General features: G+C 39.2%; 1 protein-coding gene across 2 annotated transcripts in view; it reads left to right on the forward strand.

The window, feature by feature from the left end:
• The window catches only part of ANO6 (anoctamin 6), a 68614-nt gene that overhangs the window by 23877 nt on the left and 28976 nt on the right, over positions 1–15761 (forward strand). For both annotated transcript variants that reach the window (XM_008572604.1, XM_008572603.1), the window contains exons 7-11: positions 5338–5480; positions 8490–8567; positions 10960–11182; positions 12164–12333; positions 12532–12629. In XM_008572604.1, the coding sequence (XP_008570826.1) occupies positions 5338–5480; positions 8490–8567; positions 10960–11182; positions 12164–12333; positions 12532–12629 (712 nt within the window). The remainder of the gene's footprint in view (positions 1–5337; positions 5481–8489; positions 8568–10959; positions 11183–12163; positions 12334–12531; positions 12630–15761) is intronic.

The following is a 15761-nucleotide window of genomic DNA, read 5'->3' on the forward strand; positions in this document are numbered from 1 at the left end:
ACCGAGGGTTGCGATCCCGTTACCGGTCAGTAAAAAGGCCGGCCTGGTGGTGCACTGGAGAGTGCGGATCCCATGTGGAGACCGGTTCCCCGGTACGGGTGTGACACCGAGGGTTGCGATCCCGTTACCAGTCAGTAAAAAAAAGACAAATAGGAAAAAAATAAAAAATAAAATAAATAAAAATCATATCTGGAACTCTAACTGCAAGAGAGTCTGAGTTTTTAACCTTCTAGTCTTTGGTTTAGGAAGTTGCCGTGAAGGCTGAGCAAGCTAACTTACCTTACCACCTTTGTGAGTGAAGAGGTCTGAATAGTTTTAAGGCCTTTTAAAACATCCCAGACCTTCAGCAACAAATTTTTATAGCAAACAAAACACTCCCATCTACCAGAGTGTGTCTCTTGTCCTTAGACATTGCAGGATACAACACCACCAGTGCTTTACTGCTCTGAACCCCTTTTTTGTATTCAGGCATCCCCGTCATCTGATGCATGCTTTCTTTAGATGTAATAATGTCATGATTAAGAGCAGAAGTAGTTCTTGATTCCCAACTCCCAGGCGACCTCTCTCTTCTCTCATTGTATGTTGATGTAACAGTTTTAACTGTGTCTAATCAACTAGAGCCTCATGGTGTGTGGTCTGCCAGAGAACAGAAAGAAACGCAGTGCTCCCCGCTAGAGTTCTGCCAGTTGTCTGATTGCAGGGAGTGGGAGTAAAAGACACAGGACAGGAATTCCTGTCTGTGATAATGCAGTCACCCCAGGTCCTGGTGCTCTCAGTCTGGGACACACAGCATTGTGAGTCAGCACTGACATGGCCCAGGAGTACTCTGAAACACTGGGTGACTGTACGAGGTACCAGAGTCTTCCATAGACCCTGCAGAGTCCTCAGCTGTGAGAAATGAGAAACTAAAACTCCCACTCATTCTTGCAACTCTGCGGTTTGCCCTCAACATTGAGGATTTGCTCACAGCTCATTATTTTCTGCCAGACCATTTCTTGCTTACATCATAATCCTGCTACTTCCTAGGCAGAACTGCTCTTAAAATTCAGGATTTGGTCAACGGCAGCCTTTTTTACCCCTCTTCAGGGGAGAGGGAGGAAGGTGTCCACTATTCTTCTCTTATAGCACTGATCAGAATTGCTTGTGTTGCTTTTTGTAAGAAAAGTTAAGTTTACTTTCATGAATCATCTGTTGATACTGTTGCTAGATAGATACGGAGTAAGTGACTGGCTATCATACTCCTGTTTTAAAGATGAGGGAAATGATACTCAGGGAGATTAAGCAAATTACCTAAAGGCCCCATAGACAGAAAGTGACAGCGTGCAATAAGAGCTCTGCAAATTGGCTGTTATGAGCCTTCAGATCAATGACAAAATACAGAGTCCATTAATAATGTTGCAGCAAGCTTTTAGAAAGATGCAGAAATATTTATTTTGATTGATAAAATTGCACTATTTTGTTTGGAGCTCAGAAAAATAGAAACGGGTTAGAAAATGTCAGTTCAGTCTCCTCGCTTCTACCTCATCTGACATAGGAACAACCCCTACTTTCTATAGCAGGAATAAAAACCACTAGTCTTTCAGCCTAGTTCTAACAGGCTTATAAGTACCAGCTCATTTTATTTATACCTATAGGTGCCAAAGGGCAACAGGATTTTGATGGTCTTTGTCATGATTTCCTTTAAAAATAGTTATGTTTGAAGAGTAGGTTGACGTCTGTGAGGTAGGAGAGTGCACGTGATGGTTCCTCAGTCTGTCCACCCTGGACTCCTCCCGGGAGCCAAGGCGCTAGAGCTCTCACCACACCAGGCGATTGTCCAATTCTGTCTCAGGTTACCCAGGTTTCTTGCTGGAGACAGGATGTACTGAGGGCCCAAGCAGATTGGTATAGCAGAGAGTGGTGGGAAGTGGGTGGTCAGCAGAGGAGCGACCTCTGACTGATGATTCCCCACGGGTGATGGTCCTCCCGTTTCTGGCCTGGTTACCTACAATTTGTTCAAATATTCAGTGCATTCATTCATCAAGTACTACTATGTGCTAGTGCTTCAGCTGTAAACAAAACAAAATCCCTGCCCTCATGAAGGTGACCTTCTCACAGGCTTGATAGACTATAAACCTAGAAACAAATATAGGTCAGGATGCATGCGTATGACATATTTTGAAGAGCAGAAACGGGGTCAACATAAGGAATAAAGTGTGCCCTTTCTGAGAGAATGTACTCTGGAGTGATTTCACAGTTATAGAGGGGTAGACTGAGTAGAGAGGACTTTAGGGGTGGGTGGTATATGCAATGCTGGTGGTAGAATTCTCGGGTAAGTTATGAAGGAGGGGTCTTCTGTCTGATGGAGATGTATGGGTGTTTATTAAGGAGATGTGGAGCCTAGGGACTTTAGCAAGTGTGTGGCATATGTTATGCTGCTTGATAAGTGGCCCAAGGAGGCTTGGCTCACGAGTGGCTCATCTTTCCCAGCAGGGGTCTCTTTTGGGAATATCTGCCACGTGAGGCCAACATGGGTCAGGTGGGCAGCAAGACCAGCTAGTCGCAGCATAGTCCACAAAATTACCTAAGGCTCTCAAGATTTTCATCCAGTTAACAAAGAGTTCTTCATGGCCAGGGACAAGGGCACTCAGTGGTGGAGTCATCACTCTCCATACTTGAACTTGATTCTATTGTCCAGGTTTCTTCTACTCTAACTTACTGGTACAGGAAGAGTAGGAGTCAGAACACACACTGCTGGGAAATGACTGTGTTACCAGAGGACAGGGTCTGGGGAGGTCAGATAACTGACCTCAACCCACCCCATCCTGTACCAGGAAAGAATTAAACAGCAGAGTCAGAGTAGAAAGTGAAAACAGGTTTAATGTAAAGAATAAGAAATACACACTTCACAGGGAAAGTGTGGGCTGGCTCCAGAGGGTGAGGGGCAGCCATAGCAGGTTTAATACAAAAGTAAGAAATACATATGTCACCGACGAAGTGCAGGCTGGCTGCAGAGAGAATGAGCAACTGCCCTGCCTTCTTCCTGGATTCTACTTTTATGGTTTGGCCATCTGTACATATTCATACTATCTAATGAATATTCAGCTAAAGAGGTGGTTCTCAGTTACATAACAGGTGATGCAATATAGCCTTGCACATGTTCAGTTGGTCTCTTCAGAGCATTGGTCAAGTTCTGCCGAATACACTTAAAAGATGTGAGGTCCTCTCTAGCGCCTCCAGTGGAAGATCATTTGTAGAATAAACTCCTTTCTACTAAGCATGGTCAGCTACTGGAAATATATGTATCTGCCTCCTGTGGTCTCAGTCTCCATGTGCTGGTGCCAAAAATAGGTGCAACAAGCAAGAGTAGTTCAGGACTCAGAGGAGGGGCTTGAGTCCTAGGGGGGTGGCTTGAGAGCCAGGGGAGTGGCCTGAAACCTGACCTTAGGGAAACTGAGCGCCTCTATCTCAGGTGCTTTTAAACATCTCAGTTCTCCTCGCCACTCAGGAGTGTTCCCATGCTCCTTACAGAGCATCCCAAGATTTCCTTCTCTATCTCAGGCTGCCCACTGCAGGCAGGGTCTGTGGGATTTCATTCTGGCTCTCTTTACTGTCTACTCCAGTGATTCTCACCCCTGACTACTTCTTAGAGCTTTAAAACAAACACCTGTGCTCAGGTCCCATTCAACATTAATTAAATCAGAATCTCAGGGGTGGTGCCTGAGCTCACTACTTACTAAAAGCTTCCCGGTGCTGCTGTGTGCAGCCAGAGTGAGAACTACCACTCCACACCTCACTTAGTGACCTCACCCACTCCTGGCCCCACCTGCCACGTATAGCAGTGAAAATTGCTGGCCCAGCCCAGATCTTCTTCTTGCTTTCTAGACTTCTGCCTGCCTACTGGACATCTCTCCCTGATAAGGCAAATGAAACCAGCTGTTTTCTCTCACACACTTGCTCCTCTGACTGCACTTCGTATTTCAGGATATGGCGCTAGAATTTAGGACATAACCCAAGCTGGAATCCTGGCTGACATCCTTGACCTCTTCCTGCCCCTCTATCACAGCTGCATCCAAAAAGTCTACCTGCTCAACACCCCCAAAATATGCTGCCTCATCACATCTTGCCAGTAGGTCTCCTGCCTCTAGTCTCTAGAGCACCCTCAGTGTCTCATCCACCTTCAAGTTAAAATCCAGTCTTCTTCTGGCACACAAAGCCATTTGTGGTGTATCCCTGCGGATCTCTCATCTGGCTGCCCCACCCTCATGACACCCTAGGCTAATTCCAGATGATCTGCAGTTCCCGGAAAGTACCTGGCCCCCTCTGGCAGCTTTGCCTTTCCATGCGCAGCTCCCTGGGGGGAAGTGACCTTAAGGTTTCACCTGCTACCACCTTTACCTGCTCAGCTCTGAGTTACCTCAAGACCCATCGCAGTGATCCCCTCCTCTGGGAAGGTTTTCCCTGAAACTTCCAGTTAGATGTCCTGGCTCTGTGTACCCAGAGCAGCCCGTGCTTTTCTTTGTCATAGCCCTCGTAATAGTCTGCTGTACCTGTCACTTCAGGACAGTGTTGTCCTATACACCCAGGAGCTCTTTGAATAGGGACTGTGTCTTCTTTCTCTTTATTCTCAGCACATTGTAGACACTCGAGAAATATTTGTAGACAGAACATCGGTAATTCCAGAATTTCTATATAGGAAGGGCTTAGGGGTAGCAGTCTTATTGGAAGAAGGGCCTAGGGGATTTACTCTGAAACTGCATTTTTTCAAATATCATTTAATGTTTTTATTTAATATTTGAAGGTAAAAATTCTAAAAATTAGTGATTTCTGAAAATTATTTTATTCATACTTCATACAAGATTGGGAAAAATATCAATTTTTTATATGGAAGAATATTATTTTAACTTATTTGGAGAATCCTACCGTGTTCTCCACCCTTGCCCTCAGGCCCTTAGGAAGGGAGGGAGGGAAGGAGCCAGAGAAAGAGGGATGTAGGGAAAAGGAGATCAAAGGATGGACCACGAACTGCTTTTGAATTATGATAGTTATTTGTGGTTTCAGTTGGCAGTAAGGTGGCTAGTAGCAGATGCGTTAGCATTAGACGTACTCACGCGCCTCCTGACCATCACATCAGTCGTGACCTTTCCCATAAGCTACCGTCTGTTTCACAAGTCATGTAAATTATCAACATTTTAAAATATTTTTCTCCCTTTTAAATATTAGTATCATGTATAAACTAGATTTTATTTACGATATACAAGAGGGTTGTGGATAATTAATATTATTCAGTTCAGATTTCTGAAATATCAGTCATCATTAGAGAACCACATGATCCTGTTCTTTCTCCTTCTTTGTTAGTTACCTTGTTTTTGGAGTTTTGGAAGCGGCGCCAGGCAGAACTTGAGTATGAATGGGACACTGTTGAGTTACAGCAGGAAGAACAAGCCCGGCCAGAATATGAAGCACGGTGTACTCACGTGGTAATAAATGAGATTACTCAGGTATTCACTCTGGATGCTATTTAGATACAGTTTAGTCTATTTACTGCAGTGGTTCTTTTTTCTCAGCCTTGGCTATCACATCAGAATCACCTGGGGAGCTTAAAAACGATTGATGCCTGGGTTCCATCACTACATACTTTGATGATACTTCGTAGCCAGGGGTGTGTTCTGGGCATTGGGTTTTTTTAAGCATCTCTAGAACAGTGGACATAAGAGACAAATGTCCCTTCCCTCCTAATTACAGTAAATATGCAAGAAAAAAAATTAAAAAGACTATGACATAGATGTATGAGGGTACTTCAGAAATTTCATGGAAAGGTTCATATTATCTTTGAATTTCATTTTTCTGCAAACTTTTAATACCCTCATATAAGGAAAGATGCATTGGTTTTTATAGTTGATTCTCAATTTTTCACGTGCACCTTTATTATTACAGTCCCTATTCATCCTTAGACTAGCTTCTCCTTTATATTGGACTAAGCCTCAGTCATTGCTCCACCTTCTGGCCGGGATGTGCACAGAATAGCGTGGCTCTCCTAAAGTCAGAGAAAGGATAGATGAAGAAGGGAACATTTATTGAGGTCCAACTATGTCCAAGCACAGTGCTTGGTATTTTATATCATCGGAAAGGTAGATTTGTTGCTGCTACTACTGCTGCACAAATAAAAAGTAAAACTATATATTTCTAATAAATATTCTAAAACCCCCAAAAGATGATTTTTGAATCATCTGCATTATTGCTTCTTTCCATCTACACAAAATTTAGAGCTGATTGTATTTGCAGTCATCAGCATAAGGACAGTAGGTTCTGAATACAAATAGCTTTTGGAAAGAAAATGCCTTTACCAAGAATGCCTGAAAATGTCCCCAATAATAGATTTTATAAATTGAATCACAGATGTGCAGAATCTTGGCACTAAAAGGGGCTGGAGAGAGCAGTTCAACCTCCTCACTTTATATGTGGAAAAAAATGACTTTCGGTTATCAATAGAACGTGACATTTGTATTTTACAATGTAAGAAGCTTCAAATAATCCCTGTTATGGTTTCCACTGTTTACTCGAGAAGACATGGTCAAAGCATGTGTGTTGACAGATTGTATATTCAGAAATGAAAGCTGAAACTTAGAAAAATTAGATGTTCATAAAGTCTTTTGAGTACTGAAAAATGTTCATAAAGTCTTTTGAGTACTGAAAAATAAAAGCTTATAATATTGGCAACATAGGAAAGATGATGAAGAAAGGATAATTTGGTCATTTAAACCCGCCAACTATTTAAAATCACCAACTAATAAGTTAAATTNAGATTTTATAAATTGAATCACAGATGTGCAGAATCTTGGCACTAAAAGGGGCTGGAGAGAGTTCAACCTCCTCACTTTATATGTAGAAAAAAATGACTTTCAGTTATTAATAGAACGTGACATTTGTCTTTTACAATGTAAGAAGCTTCAAATAATCCCTGTTATGGTTTCCACTGTTTACTCGAGAAGACATGGTCAAAGCATGTGTGTTGACAGATTGTATATTCAGAAATGAAAGCTGAAACTTAGAAAAATTAGATGTTCATAAAGTCTTTTGAGTACTGAAAAATGTTCATAAAGTCTTTTGAGTACTGAAAAATGTTCATAAAGTCTTTTGAGTACTGAAAAATGTTCATAAAGTCTTTTGAGTACTGAAAAATGTTCATAAAGTCTTTTGAGTACTGAAAAATGTTCATAAAGTCTTTTGAGTACTGAAAAATGTTCATAAAGTCTTTTGAGTACTGAAAAATAAAATCTTATAATATTGGCAACATAGGAAAGATGATGAAGAAAGGATAATTTGGTCATTTAAACCCGCCAACTATTTAAAATCACCAACTAATAAGTTAAATTTCTATTGAAATGTTGCTTGTTAAAAATGGCAAGTGAAGGTTCATTTTTCTTTATCTTTTTTCCTCACTTCACTTTTTTTTTTTTTGTCTTTTTCCGTGTCCGGCAACGGATCGCAACCCTCAGTGTCGCCCCCGTACCGGACCGGGACCGGCAACGGGATCGCAACCCTCGGCGTTGCTCCCGCGCCTCGCTCAGCCAGTGAGCGGGAACCGGTCTGTATGTGGGATCCGAACCCTCGGCGGGAGCGCCGCCGCGCTTCCCAGGCGGCTCACTATAGTAGTGCGCCACCGGGCTGGCCCCTCACTTCACTTTTATTGCTAATATATCCTCCATATATTGATTTAGATAATTTTGTAGTATGATGGGGAAGTCTTAGGAATGAGACTGCCAGAGTTTAAGTCTGAATATAGCAACTTACTAGTTGGGTGATCTTGGACAAATTATTTAACTTCTGCGCCTCAGTTTCCTCATATATAAAATGGGAATAATAGAGTTGCTTCCTCATGATTGTGGTAGAGATGAACTGAGTTGATATATAGAACCTGACTCGGAAGAGTACCTGGCACAGAGTAAATGCCATGTAAATATTTGCAGCTATTTTTAACGATAGCTGCTCTTATAATCTAAGTATATCATGGAAAGTATTGATTTCTTGTCTTAAGAATTTAAACATATTCTTATAAACTATAAAATAGAAACTCTCTAAAAATTTATTGTTATACCAAATTAATATGTAAAGGTCAAACAAGTAACACATAGTAGATACCTAGTATTTTCAGACATCTGTGAAACTTTCTGTCCTTCCTGGGCTCTGTGCTGTCATCTAAAACCCAAGACAAGCCCAGGAATGTAGTTTTACAATTGGGCACTGTAGATACCCATACTCCTGAGCTTTGGTCATGGCAGATAGTTCACTGCTCATGTTTGTGTTTTTCAAAAGCTATTATTAAAATGATCACCGCACATGTTGTGGGGAGGTGGTGTTTGAAACTATTAACAAAAAGTGCACAGTTATGACTAAGGAGACTATGCTTGCAAATTAGTTTTTTTTATATTACATTATTGCCAGATCAGGAGAAGAATAATTTCATTGGCATAATCCTTGATTGACTAAGCTTATTTTTTTTTAATTAGGAAGAAGAGCGCATTCCCTTTACTGCTTGCGGAAAATGTATACGGGTAACCCTCTGTGCAAGTGCTGTCTTTTTCTGGGTAAGAGTCTATCACAAAATAAATTTTTTAGTAATTCATTTATTTTTTATTATATAACACATTTTTAATATCTAATTTTAAATGTTGAGGAAACTAAAAGCTGAGCCTGGAAACTATATAGTTCATAGACATGTTTCCAGAGAACTATTTAGCCACCACGTGGAGCAAGTCTCAAGGTTTCAAAATATCTTTGTTCTCAGTGGTTCTTCCAGTTCCTTTCACTTCATTTGTTTAAATCAGGTCAGTGGTTCAGGATTTTCCATTTTCTGGTTTAGAGGCCGAATAGGAAAGCATTAAGAGTTCTAAAATTTTCCAACAGCAGCAACCAAAATAAAATGTCTAAGAATAACCTTAACAAAAAGATAATAGAAACTATCAAAGAAAACATAAAAACTACTGAAAGACATTTTAAAAAGCTTTAAATGAATGATTCTAGATGAAAACTTAGAATCAGAAAAAATAAGTAAAAAATGTTAAGGAAGGCAAATGAAAAGCTGCCCTGCCCGTCCGAACAAATATTGAACATATCAAGCACCCTGAAGAATATGGAAACTTTCCGAGTTCATAAAAGCTCTGGAATGAGTTAGAATTCATGTCATACACCATATGGGAGGCAGTGCCATGTAGAGGTTAGTGTGTCTTTGGAGTCTTTGGGGATCCCAATTCTTTTACTTACATGTTGTTTCACTTTAGGCAAATTGCTTAATCTCTTTGAGCCTCTATTTCCTCATCTGGAAAAGAGATACTACCTACCTCACAGGCCTGTTATGAGGATTAAATAAATACACATGTGCTGAGGTAAACAGCAAACATTTAAAGAATTTTAACTATCATTACTTAATAATTATAAAAATTATTATGAAGATAATTTTTAAAAATACATAGTATTTAAATGGTCTGTATGTGTTATGCTGAGAAAGGAAGACTTGATACATTGTCTCTAATTTTTCTCAGCCTTAGCTAATTTTTACATATACACACAAAAGTCGTATTCATTAAGACCTAAGTGTGAAGAAAAGGAGATAATGAAAGAGATTACAGAGGGAAATAAAATGCCTTCTCTACAAGAGGATTACTTAAAAAGCAAGAAAAACATCTTTTTCACACTTTGGTAGCTATAATCATAGCTAATATTGATTTAGTGCTTTTCATGTGCCTGAGCTTAATGTTCTGAGTGTTTTTACCTGTAGTAACTCATTGAATCCTCAACAATTGTAGAAGTTAGGTGCCATATTATCCTCATTGTATGGGTGAGGATATTGAAGCCCCAAAAGGTTAATTTTTGTAAGGTCCCACAGCTAGTGACAGAGCTGGGATTCAAATGCAGGACTCTGGCTCCAGGATCATCCGTGATCACTTCCCTCACTGCTTTCCACAGGTGAAACCAGCCTCTCTCTGTCATAGTTGGCAACGTGACATGATTTGCTTGGTCCTGGATTTCCCATTGTCCGTAGCTTCTCTCTCTCATGACAGTCATCACGGGCAGCCAGATACAGTGAGAATGTGGTTCTGGAGAAAGTAGATGTAGGGAAAACATTTAAAGATGCCTCTCCAGGAGTGTCTAATACCGTCTATCAAGTAAGGAAAAACCTGTGGGACCTTTAATGAGCACTGGTCAGTGGCTCAAGAAAGTGAAATCCCACCGCGTGCAAACTATGTTTCAGATGCCCCCACTGACACCAGGGACAATGCAATCAAAAGTACAGTGGACTAATGACATGAAACTTTTAGACATGGAGGTATACATCACTGCCAGTTTAAGATCTTAAGATCTGAGTGTGAAAAGCTTTCATCAGCAGAGACCTGCTGCCAGTACCAACAGTTGGCTCAGGGCACCTCCGTGCTGACTTCCCTGGCCCTGCTCAGAACCTCTCCTGCTTCAGTGATTAAGACAAAGGCTAGCCCTTGCTGACATTTTAATTGGCGATAGGTTCTCTGGTGAAAGGAGACATGTCTCCTTAATGGAGTATAATTGAGCAAAAAACCACTAATTCACAACCTAAATAATTCAGTAATTGTAGAAGGGGTGTTTTCTTTGGTTCTATACTCACAGACACTTTTTCTTTTCACCAGAACATGCTACTAGTTCTTTCATTTTTATGCTTCTGAAGATATGCTTTCTTTTTTCAGAGTTCCCATAGCCCCCACTCCCTACACAGAGTTCCTGTTGTTAACATCTGACATGAGCAGATACACCCTCTTTTGACTTCCATCCTTCCTTTTCCTTTCTTTGAAATTCAGCATGCCCAATTTTCCATCTCTCTTGTGGCAGTTATATGAGATTTATATCACTTTACACATGCACCTTCTTAATTTAAGCTTGGGGTCAATTTTTAACAGTATAAATATGACTATTGATGAGTCTCATGCTGCTCCATTTTTGTGCTTTCAGATCCTATTGATCATTGCTTCAGTTGTTGGGATCATTGTCTATAGGCTGTCAGTGTTCATTGTATTTTCTGCAAAACTTAAGAACCTTAATGGAACAGACCCAATCCAGAAGTATCTGACACCACAGATGGCCACGTCCGTCACTGCCTCCATCATCAGCTTTATCATTATAATGATTCTGAACACCATATATGAAAAAGTGGCAATTATGATTACTGACTTTGGTAAGGTCCTACTACAGCTAAGTAATTTCTGAGACATTTTCAGAACCTGGTAAAAATAGAGACTGTATCTTTTAGGCATTTCAATTCCAATAGGTTACCATTTTTAGAACTTTTCAAGTGTAAACATATTTTCGCTAACCTGTATGGGAAATGAATTATCTACAGCTTTGCATTAGTAAAAGGGACAAAGCAAAGACAATCATTATAATGTCCAAGCTCTGTGTAAACAGATCAGTGCTGAATAATATTTTCAATTACATTAGATCCATGTACTCTATTGTTGAAAGTAAATAGACTTTTTATTGCAAATAAGTGGAATAGGGTCACGGTTCCAGTGGCAAATATGCTCCTCTGTTGCTGAGAGGACAAGCAATCTCACTGCTGCGTGTCTTCCCCATGCTGTTCATATTAATATAATTCTCATCAGCTCTGGCTTTTGCAATAAACGTTTCTTTTCTCTGGCTTGTATCCCAGGCAGCTACTTAGTGGCCAAAGTTAAGTGCTTCCCACATCCTGCATATGTCTGGGTCATTCTCTGAATGGTCTGCTCGGTGGTCATCTAAACATGATCAGACTGATTCAAAATACAATGTCTTCCCTGGATTCCTCTAGCAAGTTGCCCCTTGTTTTGTTATTTGTTTTCTTTGACAGACCCACCTTATTGCAATTCAGGAAGACAAGAGAATATCATTTAGCAAGCAGCCGATAATATTTGATAACATTGTGCTTATAAATTTTAAGGAACTGCTTATTATTATTACTATTTTACCATGTGTTACACTGTATTTTTGTGGGGGAAAAAGCTCATAATAATGCGTAAACAGAACTAACACAGTAGCTATATTAAGAAATTCAAAATAGCTTAAGTGAAAAGTGTGAAGTGTATTTTTTTAAACATGTTAACTCATGTATCAGTGTCTGATTAAGATCTCGAAGCTGTTCACAGTTTTAAAATCTTATTTTTCTTTCTTTTAACTACAGAACTCCCAAGGACCCAGACTGATTATGAGAACAGCCTAACCATGAAGATGTTCTTATTCCAATTTGTCAACTACTACTCTTCATGTTTCTACATAGCATTCTTTAAGGGCAAATTTGTAGGCTATCCAGGCGACCCAGTTTATTGGCTGGGAAAATACAGAAATGAAGAGGTGCGAATTTAAAATTGTGTTCTCTCAGTAATTTAAGCTGCTTTGTGTTTTCTCTGTTGCCCAATGAATAATTTCTTCATTGTACATTCCTTAGTTTTTTGATTTTTTAGCCTAAAGAGAACATATCAAAAAAATAAAACTGTATTTCAAGCTATACTCATCTAAAATTTAAATGGGATTTTCTTTGGAACATTCCAGTGTGACCCAGGGGGCTGTCTTCTTGAACTGACAACTCAGCTGACAATAATCATGGGAGGAAAAGCAATCTGGAATAATGTACAAGAAGTATTATTGCCGTGAGTATTAAATTGTGTAATCTTGGGTAAAATGACAGGGGATAGAATAGTCCACCCATTCAAATCGTTTGCCTACATATCCACATAGCTGCATGAACACCTCTAAAATGGATTGGAATCTATTGTTATTAAAGGTCTTCAGACAAGATAGTCCAACCAATAGTACAGACATATCCAGTGTTTAATAATTGTTTAAAAACCTTCTTTATATTTAATGTAAATCATCACCTGCTACAGTGACAGCCCTTTGAGAGAAAGCCCTGTTAGTGCTGTGAACTGTGTATTTCCACAATTTCTCACAACATCCTCCCTCCTTTTTATTATGCATTTACAAGTTAATAATAGTAATTTGTTGAATTCTTAGTATGTGCCCTGTGTTAAGTACTTTATCTCTCTCTCTCTCTCTCTCATTTAATCTTCCACAGAAGATTATTATTATTTTTATCTTAATAAGAAGATATCCTTATTTTTATCTCCCTTTTGCAAATGAAGATCTGTGGTCTAAAGAGGTTAAATGACTTACCCTAGTTCACATTGGCTATAAGAGGGTACTGTGGAATTCAAATCCAACATCCCATGACTCCAAACCCATGTGCTTTCAAGAATAGAGGTTCTCTTGTGATCCTAAGGTACAGGGATACATAACGTTTTAAGAGATAATTATTTAAAAATAATAACCACAAAGGTTTTGACTTACTGTTGTTTTCCCTAAAAAATGAGAGCAGGATATATAGTTGTAGTTCAGATGTTAGCTAAGATCCTACTGTCTGTTTAAATTTTCACTTAAGCCCCATCCCATATCAAGGTGAAAAGCCCAATGCTATTGCAATTTCTGCAAATTTCAGGGAACTTGTTGTATTAGTTTTCTGTTGCTGCTATAACAAATTACCACAAAATTGGTGGGCTAAAGCAACACAAATTTGATATTTTATGCTTTCAAAGGTCGGATGTCTCACTGGGCTAAAATCAATGTATTACAAGGGTTGTGTTCCTTTCTGAAGGCTTTAGAATGAATCTTTTTTTGCCTTTTCTAGCTTCTTGAGGCCATCCACATTGTTTGGCTTTTGGCCTCTTTTTCTCCATCTCAAAGCCAGCAAAGTTTCATGTCTCTGATTCTTCTGCAGTCACATCTCCCTCTTCCCCTCTCCTTCCAGATTACTTCACCAGGCCTCATCTTTCATCTTAATGTGAATTTTCAGGGTTTTTCTCTAAAGAATCCCTCCTTCCCATCTCTCCCCTTATCCCCCTGCAGAAAAGAATTCTGGCTTTATCTGTGAAATTAATTATTTTTTTCCTACAATGCAGAAAACAACCCCTACTTTCATTGAGCTCATATTCAGATTTTTCCAGAGAAGTAAAAGTAGGTCATGCACAAATAATACTATGTTTGCATCCATATGAAAATAAATATATAAAATACAGGAAAGCTTTAACTCATTCTTAGATTTAAAAGCATTTTCTGAGTGAAATAGGTTAATTATTTAACACTAAGTTTTGATAACTAATTGGTTGTCAGCAAGTAAGTTTCTGATTTAAAAACCTAGGGTGGAAGGTATATTTCCTACACTGGTACTGAGACGTTCATATGACATGAAATTTGTTCATATGAAGGTAGTATTCATGACCTGTTTATACTTTCACTTCAAGTAAACCCACTGTTGAAAATTACAGTGACCTGAACTTTGCCTTCAGGTGTTTCTACTCCTAGCCTAAAGTATTTAGGCAGCATGTTTTCAATTATCTTTTCCTTTTTTTGAAAAATGGGAATGCTAAGTGTTAGCCAATTACAGAGTGATTTGGGCTGCTGCTTCTCTTCGTATAGGCCAGTTTCCTTTTTATATATATATATATAAAAGCCTAACATATCAAAAATATTATCAGTTACTCTTGCCACCCAAACCTACTCCCATCCCAACAATAGATAGGAAGGGAGAGAAAAGCCTTATAAGTCAGCAACTATTTTCACATCATGTTAATATAGCAACAGGAACATGGTGAAATGTATTTCACCATAAATTTACTTTCCTCCATTTCTCTTGCCCCTGTTCAGGTCCATACCCCTTGACATGGATTCTTGGTACAAGGAAAGTAGCCTACCTGGCACTGTGATCCAGGTTCCCTTTGGGGTCTCTATGCCTAGCCAAGTGCCTCATATGCTTCCAATACATAACAGCAGTAAATTATAAAATTGTTTGTTGGAGCCAGACAACAAACTCAGATCCCTTTGGCCTTCCCAGCTTCGCTTTGTATTTTGATATCTGAGGCATTTCTGGGAATTTTTTAAAAACAATTCTGTACTTGACAAAAGGCTAGTACAATTCCTGTGTTAAGCAGCTCACTCTGGAGAAATTTGTGTGATTAAATGTTAAGGAAAAAAATTCTCAAAATGCATGTATCATCATCCTTTGGTGTTTAGATAGTGATGGCTGTACTTCTGTTCCTTTATATGTTTTCTATATTTTCCACAATGGGTATGAGCTATGTAAATGATAAGAAAAGGGTACTGTGGAATTCAAATCCAACATCCCATGACTCCAAACCCATGTGCTTTCAAGAATAGAGGTTCTCTTGTGATCCTAAGGTACAGGGATACATAATGTTTTAAGAGATAATTATTTAAAAATAATAACCACAAAGGTTTTGACTTACTGTTGTTTTCCCTAAAAAATGAGAGCAGGATATATAGTTGTAGTTCAGATGTTAGCTAAGATCCTACTGTCTGTTTAAATTTTCACTTAAGCCCCATCCCATATCAAGGTGAAAAGCCCAATGCTATTGCAATTTCTGCAAATTTCAGGGAACTTGTTGTATTAGTTTTCTGTTGCTGCTATAACAAATTACCACAAAATTGGTGGGCTAAAGCAACACAAATTTGATATTTTATGCTTTCAAAGGTCGGATGTCTCACTGGGCTAAAATCAATGTATTACAAGGGTTGTGTTCCTTTCTGAAGGCTTTAGAATGAATCTTTTTTTGCCTTTTCTAGCTTCTTGAGGCCATCCACATTGTTTGGCTTTTGGCCTCTTTTTCTCCATCTCAAAGCCAGCAAAGTTTCATGTCTCTGATTCTTCTGCAGTCACATCTCCCTCTTCCATGAAGATGTTCTTATTCCAATTTGTCAACTACTACTCA

This window comes from Galeopterus variegatus, unplaced genomic scaffold (assembly GCF_000696425.1).
Source record: "Galeopterus variegatus unplaced genomic scaffold, G_variegatus-3.0.2 Scaffold810, whole genome shotgun sequence".
Lineage (NCBI taxonomy): Eukaryota > Metazoa > Chordata > Mammalia > Dermoptera > Cynocephalidae > Galeopterus > Galeopterus variegatus.